The 16,760-nt window shown below is 39.8% G+C and overlaps 1 protein-coding gene and 2 non-coding genes across 3 annotated transcripts; all 3 read right to left on the bottom strand.

The window, feature by feature from the left end:
• Positions 1 to 1,237: 1,237 nt before the first annotated feature.
• On the bottom strand, positions 1,238 to 16,172 carry LOC145472587 (uncharacterized). The gene is made up of 16 exons (XM_081454966.1): positions 15,328 to 16,172; positions 14,846 to 14,917; positions 13,771 to 14,263; positions 10,301 to 10,461; positions 9,523 to 9,808; positions 9,072 to 9,165; positions 8,358 to 8,747; positions 7,900 to 7,995; positions 7,332 to 7,418; positions 6,452 to 6,719; positions 5,732 to 5,864; positions 4,884 to 5,205; positions 3,346 to 3,536; positions 2,478 to 2,714; positions 2,336 to 2,390; positions 1,238 to 1,923 (listed from the first exon to the last, which is right to left on the bottom strand). Exons 1-16 carry the CDS (start codon positions 16,076 to 16,078, stop codon positions 1,588 to 1,590), a joined length of 3,972 nt encoding a protein of 1,323 aa, XP_081311092.1. The 5' UTR covers positions 16,079 to 16,172; the 3' UTR covers positions 1,238 to 1,587.
• Positions 3,186 to 3,257, bottom strand: Trnag-ucc (transfer RNA glycine (anticodon UCC)). The gene has a single exon. It is a non-coding gene; the product is annotated as a tRNA-Gly (tRNA).
• Trnag-ucc (transfer RNA glycine (anticodon UCC)) lies at positions 13,012 to 13,083 on the bottom strand. The gene has a single exon. It is a non-coding gene; the product is annotated as a tRNA-Gly (tRNA).
• Positions 16,173 to 16,760: the final 588 nt, after the last annotated feature.

Raw genomic sequence — 16,760 nt, forward strand, 5'->3', positions numbered from 1 at the left:
TACAGCCTCCCCTTTTTATTTATATGTTATTTACAGTATTATGGCAGCCTCCCTGTATTAAATTTACATGTTATTTACGGGTTTCCAGGTTGAATCACAAGAAATTTACAGGCTATTTACAGTATTTGCAGGCACAGTTTACATGTTATTTACATGATCTTAGCCCTTTGCTTTGAAACATTTACAGTGTTTTCTTCATCATTTACATGTTTTTTACATGAAACCTCCAAAACATGTAAAAGGGGAAAAATCATGTAAATTAATCTTTACAGTCTCTTTTTGATTATTTACATGTTAATTACATGTTATTTACATACTCTGTAAATTTTCAACTTTTCCAGTGTACACTAGGCCAAAGATCTGGGCCAAGTTATTTCAGTGTGATAACTTCGTAACGCCTGACCTGTTCACGGCCCAATCTACCTTCAGATTTCTTTTAAATCATCATTTTCCATCCGCAAGTATTAAAGAACAACCAATATAAACGCAGCAATAACAATAACACTGAATAGTGGACGGTCACTCTCGGCGCTAGCTAAAGCACCACTTTTCCTAAAATATATTTTATAGAGAGCATACCTCAATCCCCGTTGAGCCTTCTCCATCTTTTCCTTCGGTCAGTGTGATAGCATCCTTAAAAGGCTCCGTTTTCTGTAGTAGCTTGCATCCCAACGTTGATTCTTTCATCTTATTCTTAAGTTTTCCTGTGTTAGATAAACATGCTGGTTCCTCTAAGATGGATGCCCTGCGCGTGTGCGGAGTGCGTGTTCTAACCTGTCAGAAAAAGACAAGAAACACATGTTCCTTCATAATCACACAAAACAACTTGTTTCTATCGAGTCGTAGCATAATTCTAGTAGTATACTGATCCAAATACTGCAACCTGCTTGACTGATGGAGCCATCGTACACTTTGGCCCTGTCCACACTATGCCGGAGAAATTTGAAAACGGCGTTTTCACTCTGACAATGGATCATATATTTTCCGTCCACACTACTCCGGAGAAGTTTGAAAACGCAACAATCACCGGCAATTTGGATTCGTGCTTGAGGAAGACTCGGGCAGGGGAATCAAATGGCTATCGTAACCTCATCGCTTTTGAAAAGCTCCGTTTCAATAATGTTTTCCGTCCATACTAAAAGGCTAAGCTGTGAATATGTGAAAAGATACTATTCTTATTTGTCCACTTCCCAGTGGGGCTTTTCTAAGCCATTGGAAACAAACAATGAAACAAATCATGCAAATGAGCGTAACATGATTAAAAAAATCCCAACTGACAGGAGGCAGACCAGTTGGGCATACCTAAGTGTGGCAGAGGCGTTGAAGCTGGGGCTACCGAGAACAACACCAGCTAACGCTGGTGGTCAGAGCGGGACTTAAGCCCGTGACCTCTAGATTTCAAGTCTGGCTTTCTAAGCACTCGACCACGCTGCCTGCAATAAACGACGGAGAATGGTGCGGACCGACACTACAACGTAGTGTCTTGAAGAGTTTCTCTATTTAGTGGAGTACATTTTCCAATTTGGCCTCGTCCTATTTATTTGGCCTTAACAATTCAGTTATCATCCCTCAATCTTGATCGGCGTCTCATGGACACCCTGTCGTAGACCATTCACAGCTGCTGCAAGATATAACAAACCAGTCTGGTTCACGTACCATGATTTTCGCCGGGTGCCTGAACTTGGCCTTAAAGGGTCTTCTCCTCAGTAACGTCCTCAAGTTGTCAATGTTATCGTCGTCTTCTACCAATACTGTCTTATTCGCTCTTTTCTTCCACTTGTTTATTTGCATTCTGTCAACCAGCTCAAGTAAGACGGCATTGTCGTTGCATGGAAGATAAAGAGACACCACCCCGCTTGTTATAATCAGACGGCTAAGTCCCTCCATGGTGTCCACACCTGAAGACGGCAAGTATGAAAGTAACTGTCATGGACATTATCTGTTGTTTTGACAACTCTACCTTCACTGATTTATGTTTTAAGTATCTAAAGCGGACCTGCAATATAGATAGCAACGAGCACAGTCTTGCATGTTCAAATGGTAAAATAAGTCTTGTTTCATCAACAGTTAATGCACAGGACAAGCGATAATTTGGCAGTTTCTTGGTGTTGCTATGATCCACAGTGTTACTAGCGATGAAGAGTGAAATATTATTTTCAAAGATTAGAAAATGTCTACATTGAAAGTAAACCACTATTTCCGCAGTACCAGATAATAACGGATTGTTTGAATTTGTCATAGATTACTGGACCAATTATAGGAGCACATCAGAAAGTGAGGTTGACCTATACACTCTTGATCCCTGTATTTGTTCACACTTTTCTTTAAAACTGACCTTTGAGGTGCTTTTATCATAAAGTAAGTTGGATTCGTAAATTTGTTGTAGACAACTACAACAACAGATGGTTTTTTAAAAGCTTTGTAGATCGCGTTGCCTTCAATTCATTACTAACGAAGAAGGATGACACGGTTCTTACTGGATCTCATATAAAATACCTGTCAGATTCTTTAGAACTCTTTTTGCCTCCTCTCGAGTGTCCTTATCATCGTCGATGAGTCTGCGTACTACAGCGAGATGAGCATCCTTGCGATGAACGTTCAATTCACCTAGTGCCCAGACTGCTACCTGACGGACTGAAGGTTTCAAGTTGTAGGTCAGTTCAATGAAGCGATCTTGGATTTCGACCATCTTGTCATCTGGAATTCCAAACTCTCTGAAAACAGACCATAACAATTCCATTTTGTGTTATTGGGTGGTGATCCTTTCAGGAATACGGCGTTTAAGCCTGGTTTTCACTACGACGTTAGCACAAGCAAAAGCATAACGGCAACGAGGACGCCCAAAACACAAGCAGGAGCACGTAGGCATGCGCAGAATGGATGATTGCGTTATTTTCGGTTGAATACCTCCTCGACACAGTGAAAAAGATGGCAGACATAACGGTTATGCTTTTGCTTATGGTTACCGCCGCGCGTTCTTACTTGACACAAGCATAAGCACAAGAACAAGTAGAAGAAAAAAAACGTTTGTCCTGCTTGCGCTTATGCTTGTGTTGTGCGCGTCCACACTACTGGTCGTCCTCAGTTCCGTTATGCTTATGCGTGTGCTTGCGCTTATGTCGTAATAAAAACCAGGCTTTTTTGTTGCATATGGTGATGATATCTAGTAGACAAAATTGAAACATTGCGTAGGCCGGGAATCGAACCCGGGTCAGCTGCTTGGAAGGCAGCTGTGCTCACCTCTATACCACCGACGCGACATGTCTCTAATCATTTTGATTTGTTTGGAAAAGACTTTACATCCATTCTTCCCCTGTTCGTTTTCTCTTGTCAGGTGTCTCTTACCTATGAACGTTCATGAACTGCTCACAGATATCCCTAATGGTCTCTACACTATCCATTCTTGGTAGGGTTTTCAACATGTCGTCTAAAACCTCCTCCACTTTGACATGACTTGATTGCCTCTCCAACGTCGGATACCACTCCTTACGTTGGATGCGAGTCAGCAAAGGCACCTCAACTGGCGTGATCTCAAGCTGGGATGAAACAGAATGAAATCAACTGCATTGTTACCTATGTGGTTGTTCGATATATAAAAACGAAGCAAAAGCCACGTCCAAAAAGAGAATGATGTACAGTCACTATATGATAAGCACCAGAGAGTAGTTAAAAACGATTAGTATGTCTGCAGAAGCATACTTTAAGATAACTTGATGTGTATTCGGGAAATTCCATATTTCAAGTATTATGGAGATATTTTGCTTTATAATGTAGCTGGTTGAGCTTAAAGGTTATAAAGTGGCACAGTGTAAGGCTAGAAAAACTTGAACCTCTCCAGGGAAACTTAGATACCAAGAGAGATCAGAATCTGTGCTCACATGTGAGGTCTTTTGTTAGGAAACCAATTGCTTTTTGAAAGGTATTTCTCAGGTGTGGGATCAGAGAAAACTGTAATATAATTTACTAATTTATGGACTATTTGATCAAGGCGCACGTAGTCTTATATTTTTTTTTATACTTTCAAGCACACCTGGATACTAATCAGTTTCATGAGCCTCATTAAAACCCTTGCTTCGTTGCCTAGTCCCAACACCTTCAAGAATCTTTAATTTCTAATGAACTTTGCCAAGGCAAAAGTTGCCCATTTCTTCAAGTCTCAACGGGAATCATCTCCGATAGACGCAATGCTATAAACTTTCCATCTATCGAGTTGTATTCTTCCATCGGAAAACAACCCTTAAAGTTATTTCCCATTTTACAAGTTTTTGCAAGTTCAAAGAAATCCCAGCTGACAATTTCTATTTTTCGCATAAGAATAGTTTTATCTCTGAAAAAGAAATACCAATTAGCCATACCGATTAGAGAACTATGAACCAAGCCCGCTATTGTTGTCAACGAGTGTTTCGATCATACGAGGTTTAATGGCCGTAGAGTCATATCCGCAGATATCGAGGGTGTGTAGGTTGGACTTGGAAGGGTATTTAATATGAATTACAATTAACAATATAACTTTTTTGATGTTAAAATAACAAGGAGATTCCAAAAAACCCTGGACAACGAGAGATTTTTTAGCATAGGTTAGCATAAGGACTGAGAATTTTCAACAAAAAGCACTTAGTTATCTGGACTACGCGCGAGTAGTCGGTTTTTGTTCCTGAAATCCTCCGCGCGCGGAACTTAGTTACATGTAAAGTTATGCAGAATAAAAGACAAAAAAAAAAAAAAAAAAGAAATGAGAGAAAGAAAGAAAGAAAGAAAGAAAGAAAGAGACTGCTTGCAGTCTATTAGTTATCAAACGTCATGCAGGTTCCGTATGACTATTAGGATACACAATACACTAACCGCGAATAAATATTTGGCGAAAGCCTGAATCAGTTCGTTACCTTCATAACACTTGCCGTGCCTTCACTTTCACTGGAAGACTGAAATTCTCCATCTTCAAAAGATCCGTCTCCGTCTTCATCTTCTTCTTCGTCACTGACGTCTGCAATTGTTTCTGGTGATTCTTGTGCCTCTGTCACTGACCATTCGGGACTGCTAGCTGGACTCTCTTCGCTGGTTTTCTCCTCGTCCATTTCTTCCTCCTCCTCCTCCACCTCCTCTTCCTCCTCTAAGAATTCATCAATCTCTTGAGATTCCTCCTCCTCTTCCTCTTCCATTTCTTCCTCTCCGTCAATTTCTTCGAGTTCCATCAGTGGGGTTTCACTAAAAGGTAAAATATAACTGGGTCCTGTTCTGTTTTCAATCCACAAAATAAAGGCTAAACAATGTTGTTTTCTTCCCCGTTTCATAGAGATAAAGGAAACACGCTGAACCAAAGGAGAATGAAACATTTTAACTGCGAGTTTCACGAAAGACTATGGCATAATTTAAATTTTGTTTAACTTAATGTACGTGAAAGACAGTGGAAGCATTTATCTGTATTGTGATAGCGTGGCACAACCCAAACAAATATACTTGTCTAGATAATATATAAAAACGGGTTTGACACCGGCTTAAAAACCGTTGAAACAAACGGTTTTGTTAAAAACACTAAAAAGACGTTTCGACCGAAGAACTTCGGGCTTATCGGTGGATTGTATAAAAGGTCAAAAATTATACAAATATGCCGGGTGTATGATCATGACCGGGATTCATATTTTTCGTGTATACTTGCCTAGAATCAGGGTGAATTACAAAATCATTATTTCAGTACCTAAATTTAGACCTAGGAGATAATCGACGTCCTAACTTGGAAGAAGCTCGCCCGGGAACTCTGCGTCTTCTGGACTTTGTACTTCCTTGCTCCTTTTTCGTAGCACTCGCTTCTCTTATCTTGGTCTTGACCAGTTCTTTTTGCATTGTTGTAAAAAGAGTCCAAAAATCTTAAAAGAGAAAATAAGTTAAAAAAAAAAAAAAAGGTGGAAAAATCGCTCGTTACACCATCCTCAAATGTCAAAATCGAGAAGAGGATTGGGTGCACATCCAGTTAATAATGCTGATTGCCATCAGTTCTCTTTGAAAAGTTACTTTTTTTATTAGTGTGACCAAGGTCAATTGCGGTGGAGATAAATTTTCACCTTTATAATCGGCCTGATATTTAATTCTTCTCACGAGCGATTGGTCTAAAAGTGGAGAAAGTCCAATGATATCCCGTAGTTTTTAAAGTTTGTGTTTTTAGTTAACCTGTTCAAAAAATCTGGTCAATTTGAATTAATACAAGTAAACGTTTTCAACAGGCTAACAAGGTTTTTGTCCAAGAGAATTATTTTTTACATTAACTACTTGGCCACAAACTGACAGGCTCAATATGAATATACTTGAAAGATAAAAAAACACAATAGTCTCCATGTGGTTCAAAAATATGAAGGGATGTACTCCAAAATCATTTTGTTTCAATAGCGACAAATAATCGTGTACGTCTTCACACCAATAGAATAGTACGGAAACGAAATACGAAAAATATATTAACCTCTAATTCTTTTTCTATCTTGAAGTTTGTCATCCCCTTCCTCCTCTTTGGTCTCTTCCTTTTTCAGTTCTCGACGTTTTATCCGGGGTATTAGCATTGGAGGTGGTCTCCTCGGTTTGATGAAATTTCGCACAACAGAATTAGGAATGTAGCCGTCTGGTGCGCATGGCCAATAAACTCCAGTGGTGGCCTTTTCACTTTCTAACGATGCTGGAACTTGGCCAAGCTGAGAATCTATATTGGTTGCTGGTTCTTCGTCTACGTTTCTCTATTACAGGAACAAACATCGTACACAACTTAGAAATGAAAGGTAAAGTCTCCATACGAGCCAAGGAGCCCATCAAGCAGGCGCTTATCCCGGTTTCTGTAGCATGAAGCGACTAGGAATATTTCTACTCCCCCCTGGATGGAATGTTAGTCCATCGCAGGGTTACCCCTTAGCATTAGATTCGCCGGTACCCATTTGTTCACCAGGTTGGAGAAAGGCACAGTAAGAGTAAAGTGTCTTGCCCAAAAACACAACACAAAGTCCCCAGCCAGGGCTTGAACCTGGACCGCTCGATCGGAATTCGAGCGCACTAATCATGAGGGCAACGTGCCTTCACCTGTACACAACTAAAACAGATGTACAAATAAAGCCTGAAAAAAATCGTGTCTTTACATTCATGTCTTTACATCTTTTTCCGCAGTTCAAGCATATGATCTTTCATATATTCACTTGAAAGAAAAAATATCACTTTATCAATAAATGGGCAACGTTATCGGTTCCTAAAGAAATTCTTGGGCTGTGTCGGCGAGAAAGTGAAACATCTGGCAATTAGCATTTTTTTTGCGCAAGTTTAGAGTGGACGTGCCAAATGGTACGAAAATTTGTTTTTACCTTAACTGACTTTATTATCTGTGAGATGTTCATAGTTTTTGAACGTGATTTCGTAGAAAGACGCTTCAAAGCCATCATCACGTGAACCTGAAGAATTGAAATTTGATGATTAGACCATCTACATAGACTGTTTACAGCCCTCTCTTTTGTCGTATTTTTATTCGATCGTTGAAGGCGCAGATAGAATCGCGAGAAAACTGGACGCCAGCGCAAACCGGGAGACCTGGCGGGTGAGGACCGAAGCTCGCTTCGCTCACCTCCCCGTCTCCACCCCCGCTTGCTTCGCGCTTGCTTCAATCGCTTTTTCTTTCGCGTGTGTTAAAAACAGAGAGGCTGTGAACAGTGTACTATCTACAAACCAACCAGATTAGAAGATTATTTAATGATACTTGACGGTTGACAGTTACTTACTGGTGAAAACTGTTTTGACGGCGTTTAAATTTCATTACATTTTGATTGCCAGAGATAACAGCTTACCAAACTCAATGATCGATATAACAGTCGTGTTAAAAAATGATTACATTCTATTATGTTTTTAATAATAAAAATACTAATGCAATACTCATGCCTGAGTTGACAGCCTCCTGGATCGTCTTCTTTTCTCAAATACGTCCATTTCCCCCTCTCCTTCCTCTGTTTTGGGTTTTTCGATAGCTACCTCTTTCTGTCGGGAAAATAGAAGTCCTTTTAATATGGCTGTTATCTCCTAGCGCCTGTTGTTCTACGGGTTACGGTATATAATCATTATGGTGCACCGCATTGCTGCACTATTGTATCAGTTCTAATCAAAAGTGGGAAGAGGCTTCCCAGTTTGAGAAGGGAAATTTCCTTTGGTCCTGACTTGAGTAGCCCTCTTATAAGTCAACCAGTTTCGTAAAAAGGGGTTGCTTTCTGAGACAAAAAACTAAAATTGCATGCAAGCAACATTTGCCTTACACGGCAAGAGAAGAACGTAAACTGATTGCAGTAGCTGCTCTAATAACCACAAATCAGAGTTAAGTAAATGACATGTTTGCCTAATTATACCTTTTTCCTCTTCCTGGTTATTTTTATTTCGGGACGTTCGAGCGACCGTCGCTTTCTAGCGTCAAGAGGCATCCTGGGAACTCGTTCGGGATCGTACCAAAACTTCAACATATCATTGAACTGCACGTGCTCTTCAAACGGATCATTGTCGAAATGCATCTTAGACAGAATTTCCAAATATGGCAGTGGCAAGTAGTTTATGATAGTCACCACGCTTATATGAGACTGGAAACCCACTAAAAGGTCTCCTCGTGAGTTTGCGAAGCAAACACCGCGCAAAGATTCGTCAAAGCACATCTCTCGTACCAGCTGATTGTCAGTGTTCCAAATTTTGACACTGTGATCTTCACTAGAAGTTGCAAACAAGTCAAGTGACGAGCAACAAGAGAGCTGTTGAAGACAAGGATAATATTCAATCGCTGGTTGGCAAAACCGCAGGCATTGCGCTGCACCTTTACAAGAAAGCATTAGCGTGATCAAGCCAAGGGGAGAGAGATCTAGACAGTAAAAGTGAAGGACTACTCTTGAGTCGACCTCTTGAGTCCACACTGCTGACCGGAGATTATCCCGAGTTTAACTAGCAGGTTACGTAATGCAGTATTTCTACTCCTTCTGGATGAAATGCTAGTTAGGTGTAAGTGTTTCAATGCATTTTAACCGTTATTTTGCTTGGTAGCATTAACGGTACTGTTCTTAGAGGCAGTGCTCCCTTACCCCATTGATTGGTGCGGTGTGCCGCTCATCTTTAGAATGCGTTAGAAATTCGTGAGACCTTGCCACGGTATTGAATATGCTGTTTTTATCTTTTCTCTCGTCTTGGACTCTGGAAATAATCAAATGAAGACGAATCACAAACGGATCGAAAAAGTCTATTTAATCATCTGCTAACTATGATTAAACTTCAAGATTTTCTTCGGCTTTTTTGCATACTGGTCTCCGATATTATACAATTTGTTTTATGTACAGTATGTACAAAAAGATGTAAGTTTTTATTCAAAATATACACAGTTAAATATAACTCGCCATTTCCACCGTAACTTCTCTACATTGTCTAGAATAATCTAAAACTGTCAACTGTGATGTAAAATTTGCTTTGCTCTCAACAAAGGGAAACAAAGGTGAGTATTGCGTCTCTCAGGACAAGAAAAAAACCTTGAAAATTAACCTGCACATAATGACGTTGTTATCTGCCATTGCCATGCATAGGGTGTTGCCTGCCATTGCTAGGTCCCTTGGGGATTGCAGTAGTTTGACAAGGGCCACTTGTTGAATGGAGACTCGATTAATCTCGGGACGGATAAGCTGCCATATTCTGACGGTACGGTCTGTACCGCATGAAACCAGGTGGTCACGTGATGCAAGGTTGTCAGGTGACTCGGTGAATGAGTTGGAAACTCTCAGGAATGTAACCTGGCCTTGGTGGGCTTGGACGTTTTCCTTCATGTAAACATCTATTTAAGACGACAAAATACGTCTGAATATGATTTCTTTTGCACGGAGGCAAACCATTTCCTCTAGCCAGATGTGACTATAATTAACTCGCTGAGAAAAGTTAAGTTTTTTAACTAAGGAACCTTGGGATCAAGTAATAATCACGTGGTTCTCCAGTGGAAAAATTCAAGGTGTTAGTCTGTTAGCTTTAATTAATGAAGTCAATGTGCCCTGATAGCAACATTTCTACTATCTTCTCCTAACGACGTCATATTAGTTCTAAAAAGCAAAACCTCCTCTTTGGTAGCTTTGCCGGGAGACATAACTTCACTTTCTATGAAACACGTGGTTATATGCAACAAAGCGAGTCAACGTGCGATTTTTTTTTTCTTTTTTCATTTTGCTTGAAAACCAGAATGGAATCTAAGGAAGTAAAAGATTATGATCTAAAGAGAGTTTTGCGCCTATACACGAGCCGATAACACCTTAAAAAAAATATATTTTTTTTTTACCTTTTCCGCTGACCAGTGATATTTGTCCGTCGTAGTGTCCAGCGAAGAGCAATCCAGACTTCAAATTTATTTCATTTTCATGAAGGGCAAACTCTGCATTGATCATCACTAGACTACAGACTCCTTGGTCAGGGCTCTCTGGCACCCACAGCTGATAGGCGCTGCGAAGAGAGAGAAGGAAAGTTACCACAACTGTATCCTATGACAAAGTTGTTTTTTCAGTTGGCGTGAGAACGAACAAAACAAAAGCCCAGACACAGCGTATCCTGCGTTTATTTACATTAAAATGAGGTACTGTACGGGTCCGCAAATGATCCCAGTACTGCAAATGATCCCGGACCGCAAATGATCTCCAAATTGAACCGCAAATGATCCCGGACCGGAAATGATCCCCATATTGGACCGCAAATGATCCCGACCAAAAAAATAAGGAATGGCATGGATTTATATCAGAGGAAGGTGAGAACATGTACAAAAACTATGAACTAAAAAACATGTTTTATCATTTTACAAAAAAATATTCCACAGTTGCTGTTTTGTTCTTCGAAGGGTACAGATCGTTTTCACTGTCACGCAATAAAAAAAAAATAGTAAATTGAAAACCAACCAATGGAAAAAAGGTAAGAAATTGTGATGCAGTCAGTGTACGCTATAGAAGATAACAAAAATAAGACACTCTCTAAGTTTTGGGCCTGTGCGTTTCTCAAAACTTCAGATATTCGTCGTAAATGTTTCCCAGAACTTTACAGAGCCCAGTAAGAAAACGCCTTGTTGGTGTACATCCGTGGTACACCAATATGGCGGCCGGAATATAGTGGAAACATCTGGAATTTACTTTGGCTTTCTAGGCGACTGATTATCAGTACTAAACAAAAAAGCATTTACATAACTACTTTTCCTAATGCTCCAACTTCTAAAAAGGCTCAAAATCATGAGATAAGTATATATTTTTCAACAAGCTCGATCGTAGCCTTGTGTCACGCAACCTCCATACCCCTGTAAATTCAAAATGCTCTGGTTTCCAAACGAAGCACGCTAATTGTAAACAGATATAAATATACCGCCTCTTAGGCCTGATGAGGATAAAAACAAAACGAAGTGCAAGCCTTGGCCTTGCTTGCATAGTCATGAAACTGATCTTCATAACTATAGCTTGGAATTTTGGCTTTTTATAATACTCAAGTAGTCATTTCCGAGGAATTAAAGCCAAAATACGACCAAGGAAAAATTACAAAATAAATTTGTGCAAATTTTCAGTGCTACACATTAGGTGTAGGCTTGTGGGTCTACTCAGGTGACAGCGTCTTCTGTAATAGTTGCTTCATGGTTAGATTTTAGTTTAAAACTCTAGACGAGTGGCGTTAATGGCTGATAAAATGTGATTTAACTATAACACCGAAATATCTATGTTTAACAAAGGAGGATATGTAACGTATGTTGCACTGATCGTAATTTTACTGAGAATTGCAAAGAAATGCAAACCAAGTCGTGTTTTGATGATTGCGTGGTGATATATTCATAACATCGTAGTTCGCAACAAAATTAAGTCGAAAGTATGAAAAAAAAGCAAGTTGTAAGCCATTATAATTATAAGATGGCTTTAATAAAGACATCGGTATTCACGTACGCCAATTCTCTATCCACACCTTCCCACCATCCTAGCCATTCCTTATTTTTTAGTCGGGATCATTTGCGGTTCCTACCGGGATCATTTCCGGTCCGGAATCATTTGCGGTCCAATTTGGGGATCATTTGCGGTCCGGGATCATTTGCGGTCCGGGATCATTTGCGGTCCTGGGATCATTTGCGGACCCGTACTTATACTGTTACACTAAACGTTGTAAAAGCGAAACAAAAATTCCTTTGATAGTTTCTGTCATGTCTAAGAGAGTGTGGTAAACAAATACAAAATATATATTCTACATGGCCCGTGCAGCTTCTTAAGACTCTATAAACGGATACACACTTTACTCTACGAACACTTTTTCCAGACACGACGAAAAAATCTCGTGTATCGTCTCCGTTTGAGGTTTCTAGTGATAGAAAAAAGTGTTCCGCGAGATATCAGAATTTTCTTTCCACTATTTATCTTCAAAGCTTTATAGTTTAGGGGAGTTTTCGTTCGTCATCACAGCCTTGCGCAGTGTTCGTTATAATTAAACTCCAAATAGAAAACGACCTTTGTTCAGCGTTGGACTATTCCGTTAGCAAAGTCAGAAACTTTATAGTTTCCAGATATACTTTTTGTATGGCATTGCAACCCTTGCTTTCTGAGAAAAGCTCAAACTGTACGTCCGTTGTATCCTGCCTACTTTAGTTAATTAATTCTGTGTAAACAGCTTCTTTAATAACTGTGGTTTGGTGACGAAAGTGACCGTAGTAAACCTCTCTCGTGAAAACACGGCAATCTGTGGAATGCTATTCAGTTATTCAGCGGATTATTCGTCTCGTACAGATCGATGTGATTTCAGATTCACCTTGGCTTCACCTTTATCCTTAAAGATAACATTTACTTATATCAAGAAAGACGGAATGGGGATCATCTGCATGATAACTCATTCTTTCTTATAATAAATGCTAAATGGCAAAATTGTACCCCACTATTCATGGTAAAACTGATGACGGTCAGCAATTTGTACCGATAACGAACAAATACTAGGAAAATGAATTTGTCGACTTATGAATGACTTTATTGGAAAAAAGTAAACAAATGCGTCGGCCGGGAATCGAACCCGGGTCAACTGCTTGGAAGGCAGCTATGCTCACCACTATACCACCGACGCGTTCATGTTCAACAAGTGAAAAAAGTTCAGTGTAAATTTGCTTCGTTGATTACGTGTTTTTCAAACTCATTAATAATTTTATGGTTTCAATTCTCCGTTTTCTGCTTAGTTTGAGTTTCGATTGAGAAGATACATCAAACACTCAAGCCAGTGTTTGACCACATTTCCAAACACCTCGAAGTTCGTCAAAAATTCTCCGCTGCGCGTCGTATGTTCAACTCTCTTCTCGGTGTTGGAAATGTAGGAAGCACGGTTTTTCGTGTTTGATAGATTACTTCATTACTTTGCTTACAAAGAGGATTGAAATTTAGTATTGTTCTATTCTGGAAAACCGGTAAAAGCACGATGACTTCTCTCGCAATTTTGTAAATATTGTTCAGTTTGTTCCGTTTAGCGTGAGGTAGAGGTAAAATTGCTAATCATTCAGTTAACCTACGAATCAAATAAATCAAAACTGTTCCTTAGGCGCTTCAATTAAGAAACTAACACTATAAAAAATTGTCGGCTGGCCCAGTTTCTCTTGTGCAACGATTACAAATAACGATTTCCAAGAAGTTCATTCCTTCCTTTGTTAGGAAGGGCACAACATTATCTAGAGACAGTTGTTGGTAATCACTCATATTTAATATTTTGTAGGTGAAAATAGAATATTGAAATACAAAACTGACACTTTCAGGTGACTCTTACCAACATGGGTTGGTATCGCTCTCAAATACAAGAACTTCTCTTGTTCCAAGCACCAGGTAGATCTTTTCCTGTCTCGGGTCATGAGCCACATCAACTATATCCGTTGTCATGGTAGTGATTGGCAGCACAGTCGTAAGTTCGTAACCATGAACGGGAGAAACAAGCCGCACCCCACCATCCTCAGCATGGACCAATACCCTTGCGGGATACCCTGGGGATTTCACTCTGGTCCATCTTAAAATGCGCGAGCTCAGAGCGGTAAAAAGACTATGAAACAAATTCAGGCTCCATATCTTCACGTGATGGTGCGAGTGATAGTATAGCAGATCGCCACTGAGAAGATCCATTTCGATAATCTCTTCGCCTGTTTCCAGTTTGAAGGTCTGTGCGCATGTATCCAAGTTCCATATCCTGATAGTTTTGTCCAAGGAGCTGGAAACAAGAAGCGGTTCCTGAGGGTGTACCAGCAGTTTTGTGATCTCAGCAGTGTGGCCTTTGTGTAAAATTAATACAAGCCTTTGTTATTTCAAGTAGCAATTGAGTGAGACAGAATTATCTGGCTTTCAAAAGATATACAACTGAAAAAAAGTAAGTAAAGAATATATAGTTGTGGTCAAAAAAAAGTTGTAACTTAGGTTGGACTGGAAAAGCATAATTGAAATACATTTGGTAACAGCAAACATATCTATTGGTAAGTAGGGGTACAAATTTTATTAATGCCTGTTAAGGTGTTAGGTCTCCCCTCATGGACTGTCGCCTTGTAATGGTAGGGAAGCTTGTGTGTTTCTATGTGTTTCTATGATCCCGAGACTATACCGGCTGTGAGATCAATCTCCCTGGCAGATTCAGTCATGCCGGACAGGTCAGAGGGTAGAAACCAAACTAAAGGACAGTCACTGGCAGTCACTCCAGGTTGAGGGTTTGGCGTTGGGCCAATCACCCTGCACAGTAAAACAGAGCCGGATCACGGAAACCATCATGGCCTTAGGTGTCCTGCTGGGCACGATAAGGGATGAGATGAGATGGAGAAGGTGTTAGACTAAAAACTATACGTTTCCTACGCTGTTAACCTTACCTAGAAATTGTGTTACCATTGGAAAACTGTTAAGACTCGTACTCCATGCTCGAATCGATCCATTTTTGTCACCTAAAGAAACCCATAACATGTGAAATCAAAAAAATCCTTTGAATATGATTTATGGTAGAATTGAAAACTGCTTTATTAATTGATTGTCTAAAAATCATCATTTTAAATAATGATTGTCGAACAAGTTGTTTTAGTCGAATTTCTCATAGTAAAAGAGCCACTCGGTTTCAAAGCAGTGCAAGAAACGAACTCCGAACATTTACTGAACCTGAGACCAGCCGGCAGGCCCAACAAATTGTGTAGCATCCCGCTTATACTGCAATTTGGGCTCTCGCATGGCACTCGTGTTATTTCGTGCTTATCCCGGTTACTGTAATCTGACAGAACAAGGAGTAACTACCCCGGTAGTAAGCTGGTCCTGACAGAAGAGAACATGACTATGAGTGTGTACTTACATTTCCTGGACTTACCTGTTATGAAGTAGCTTGCAGGGTTATAGAACACACACGTGGTAAAAGAAAAGTCGCATTTCTTTTGAAAGAAACATCTTTCTCTGTGAGTTTGAAGATCTATCATGGATATCGTCACATCTGATATTGCTAATATCTGCTTTGACGCCTCATCAAGCGCTAATGACATTACCCAATCAAACGGCGTGAAAGAACAACTTATTAACTGACCGGGTATTAACGAATCTGTTTGGCCAATCGGAAACTTCCATGTCATTATTCCGCCGGCAATTCCAGTGATGATTTCATCTCTCATTTCATTGTAAGCGAGGCTGAGAACAGTTTTGTTCGCCGAAGTCGTGGAAAGAATATGGAACTTAGCACTGAAAATTCTCATCGACAAATCCGTGCAATATGTCACATAAACCCAACGTCTTTGAGCAAACAAAATGTGCAAAAACTTAAGATCTGTGGGAATCGTTTTAAAACTACCATTTGTTGCATTTCCGGGTTGTTTTTCCTTCGAGAAGTTCCAGATGTTAATTTCGTTCTTCTTTCCAACGCCGTGGTGTGATATAAAGCTGTGTCCTGAAGCGGAGTTAACATGAGCTACTATTCGCAAGCGTTCAGGGTTCCAGATATCATTTTGTAGTTGAAGTCCGTAAGGAATACCAACGCAGAAGGGTGTGTCCTTTTGGTCTGCCACCATGTCCTCAATCTGAGGGAAAACCTCACCCCATGGAGGAATTTTTGCTTTGAATATAAACGTCATCGTGAAACCAAATTCTGAGTAGTTGCCTTCTTGTTTTTTTTCCTGGATGTGTGAAGATCTGCTTTAGCGGCTTCCTCTTTAGCGAAAACTCTGTTTCTTGTGGGCGCTTTTGGCGATGAATTCTATGTTCATTGGTAAACAAACCTTTACGTGAAGTCACTTTCAGCTGAATTGAATTACTGTAACTAACTCTAAGCTCAGATACAACAAAGCATTGTGTACGTAATATTCTAATTGACTGGAAAGCATTAGATGGGACTGCTGTGACATAGCTTGTGCATTCGATTTACGGTGCGCGCGCGTAAGCCACACCAAAAAATAACTCTTTTTTTAAAGAAAAAAAAAAAGAAAAGAAAATAATACTGGTCATTTTTGCACAAGCTCCACGAGCATGGTTTTGGACAAAGCTTTCCTTAAGGTGATTCCTCAGAAATAAGTTGTCGACCAGGTTTTTGAATGTTTCCTACCAAGTCCTGTTTCGAAAAATATTATTAAAACGATAGGTCACTATGCTTACAAAAGAGATATGAAGAACCAATTTTACCCATTTAAGCATAATCACGTGCGTTTTTCAGGGGTTCACGTTACATTTTCCGGTAGCTGGAAGTAAAGTTTTTTTAAAAAAAAATACTTAACAAAAAAAACTTGATAGGTAGAAAGAATCGAGCATACCGAACAATAT

This window comes from Orbicella franksi, chromosome 2, assembly GCF_964199315.1.
Source record: "Orbicella franksi chromosome 2, jaOrbFran1.1, whole genome shotgun sequence".
NCBI classification, from domain to species: domain Eukaryota; kingdom Metazoa; phylum Cnidaria; class Anthozoa; order Scleractinia; family Merulinidae; genus Orbicella; species Orbicella franksi.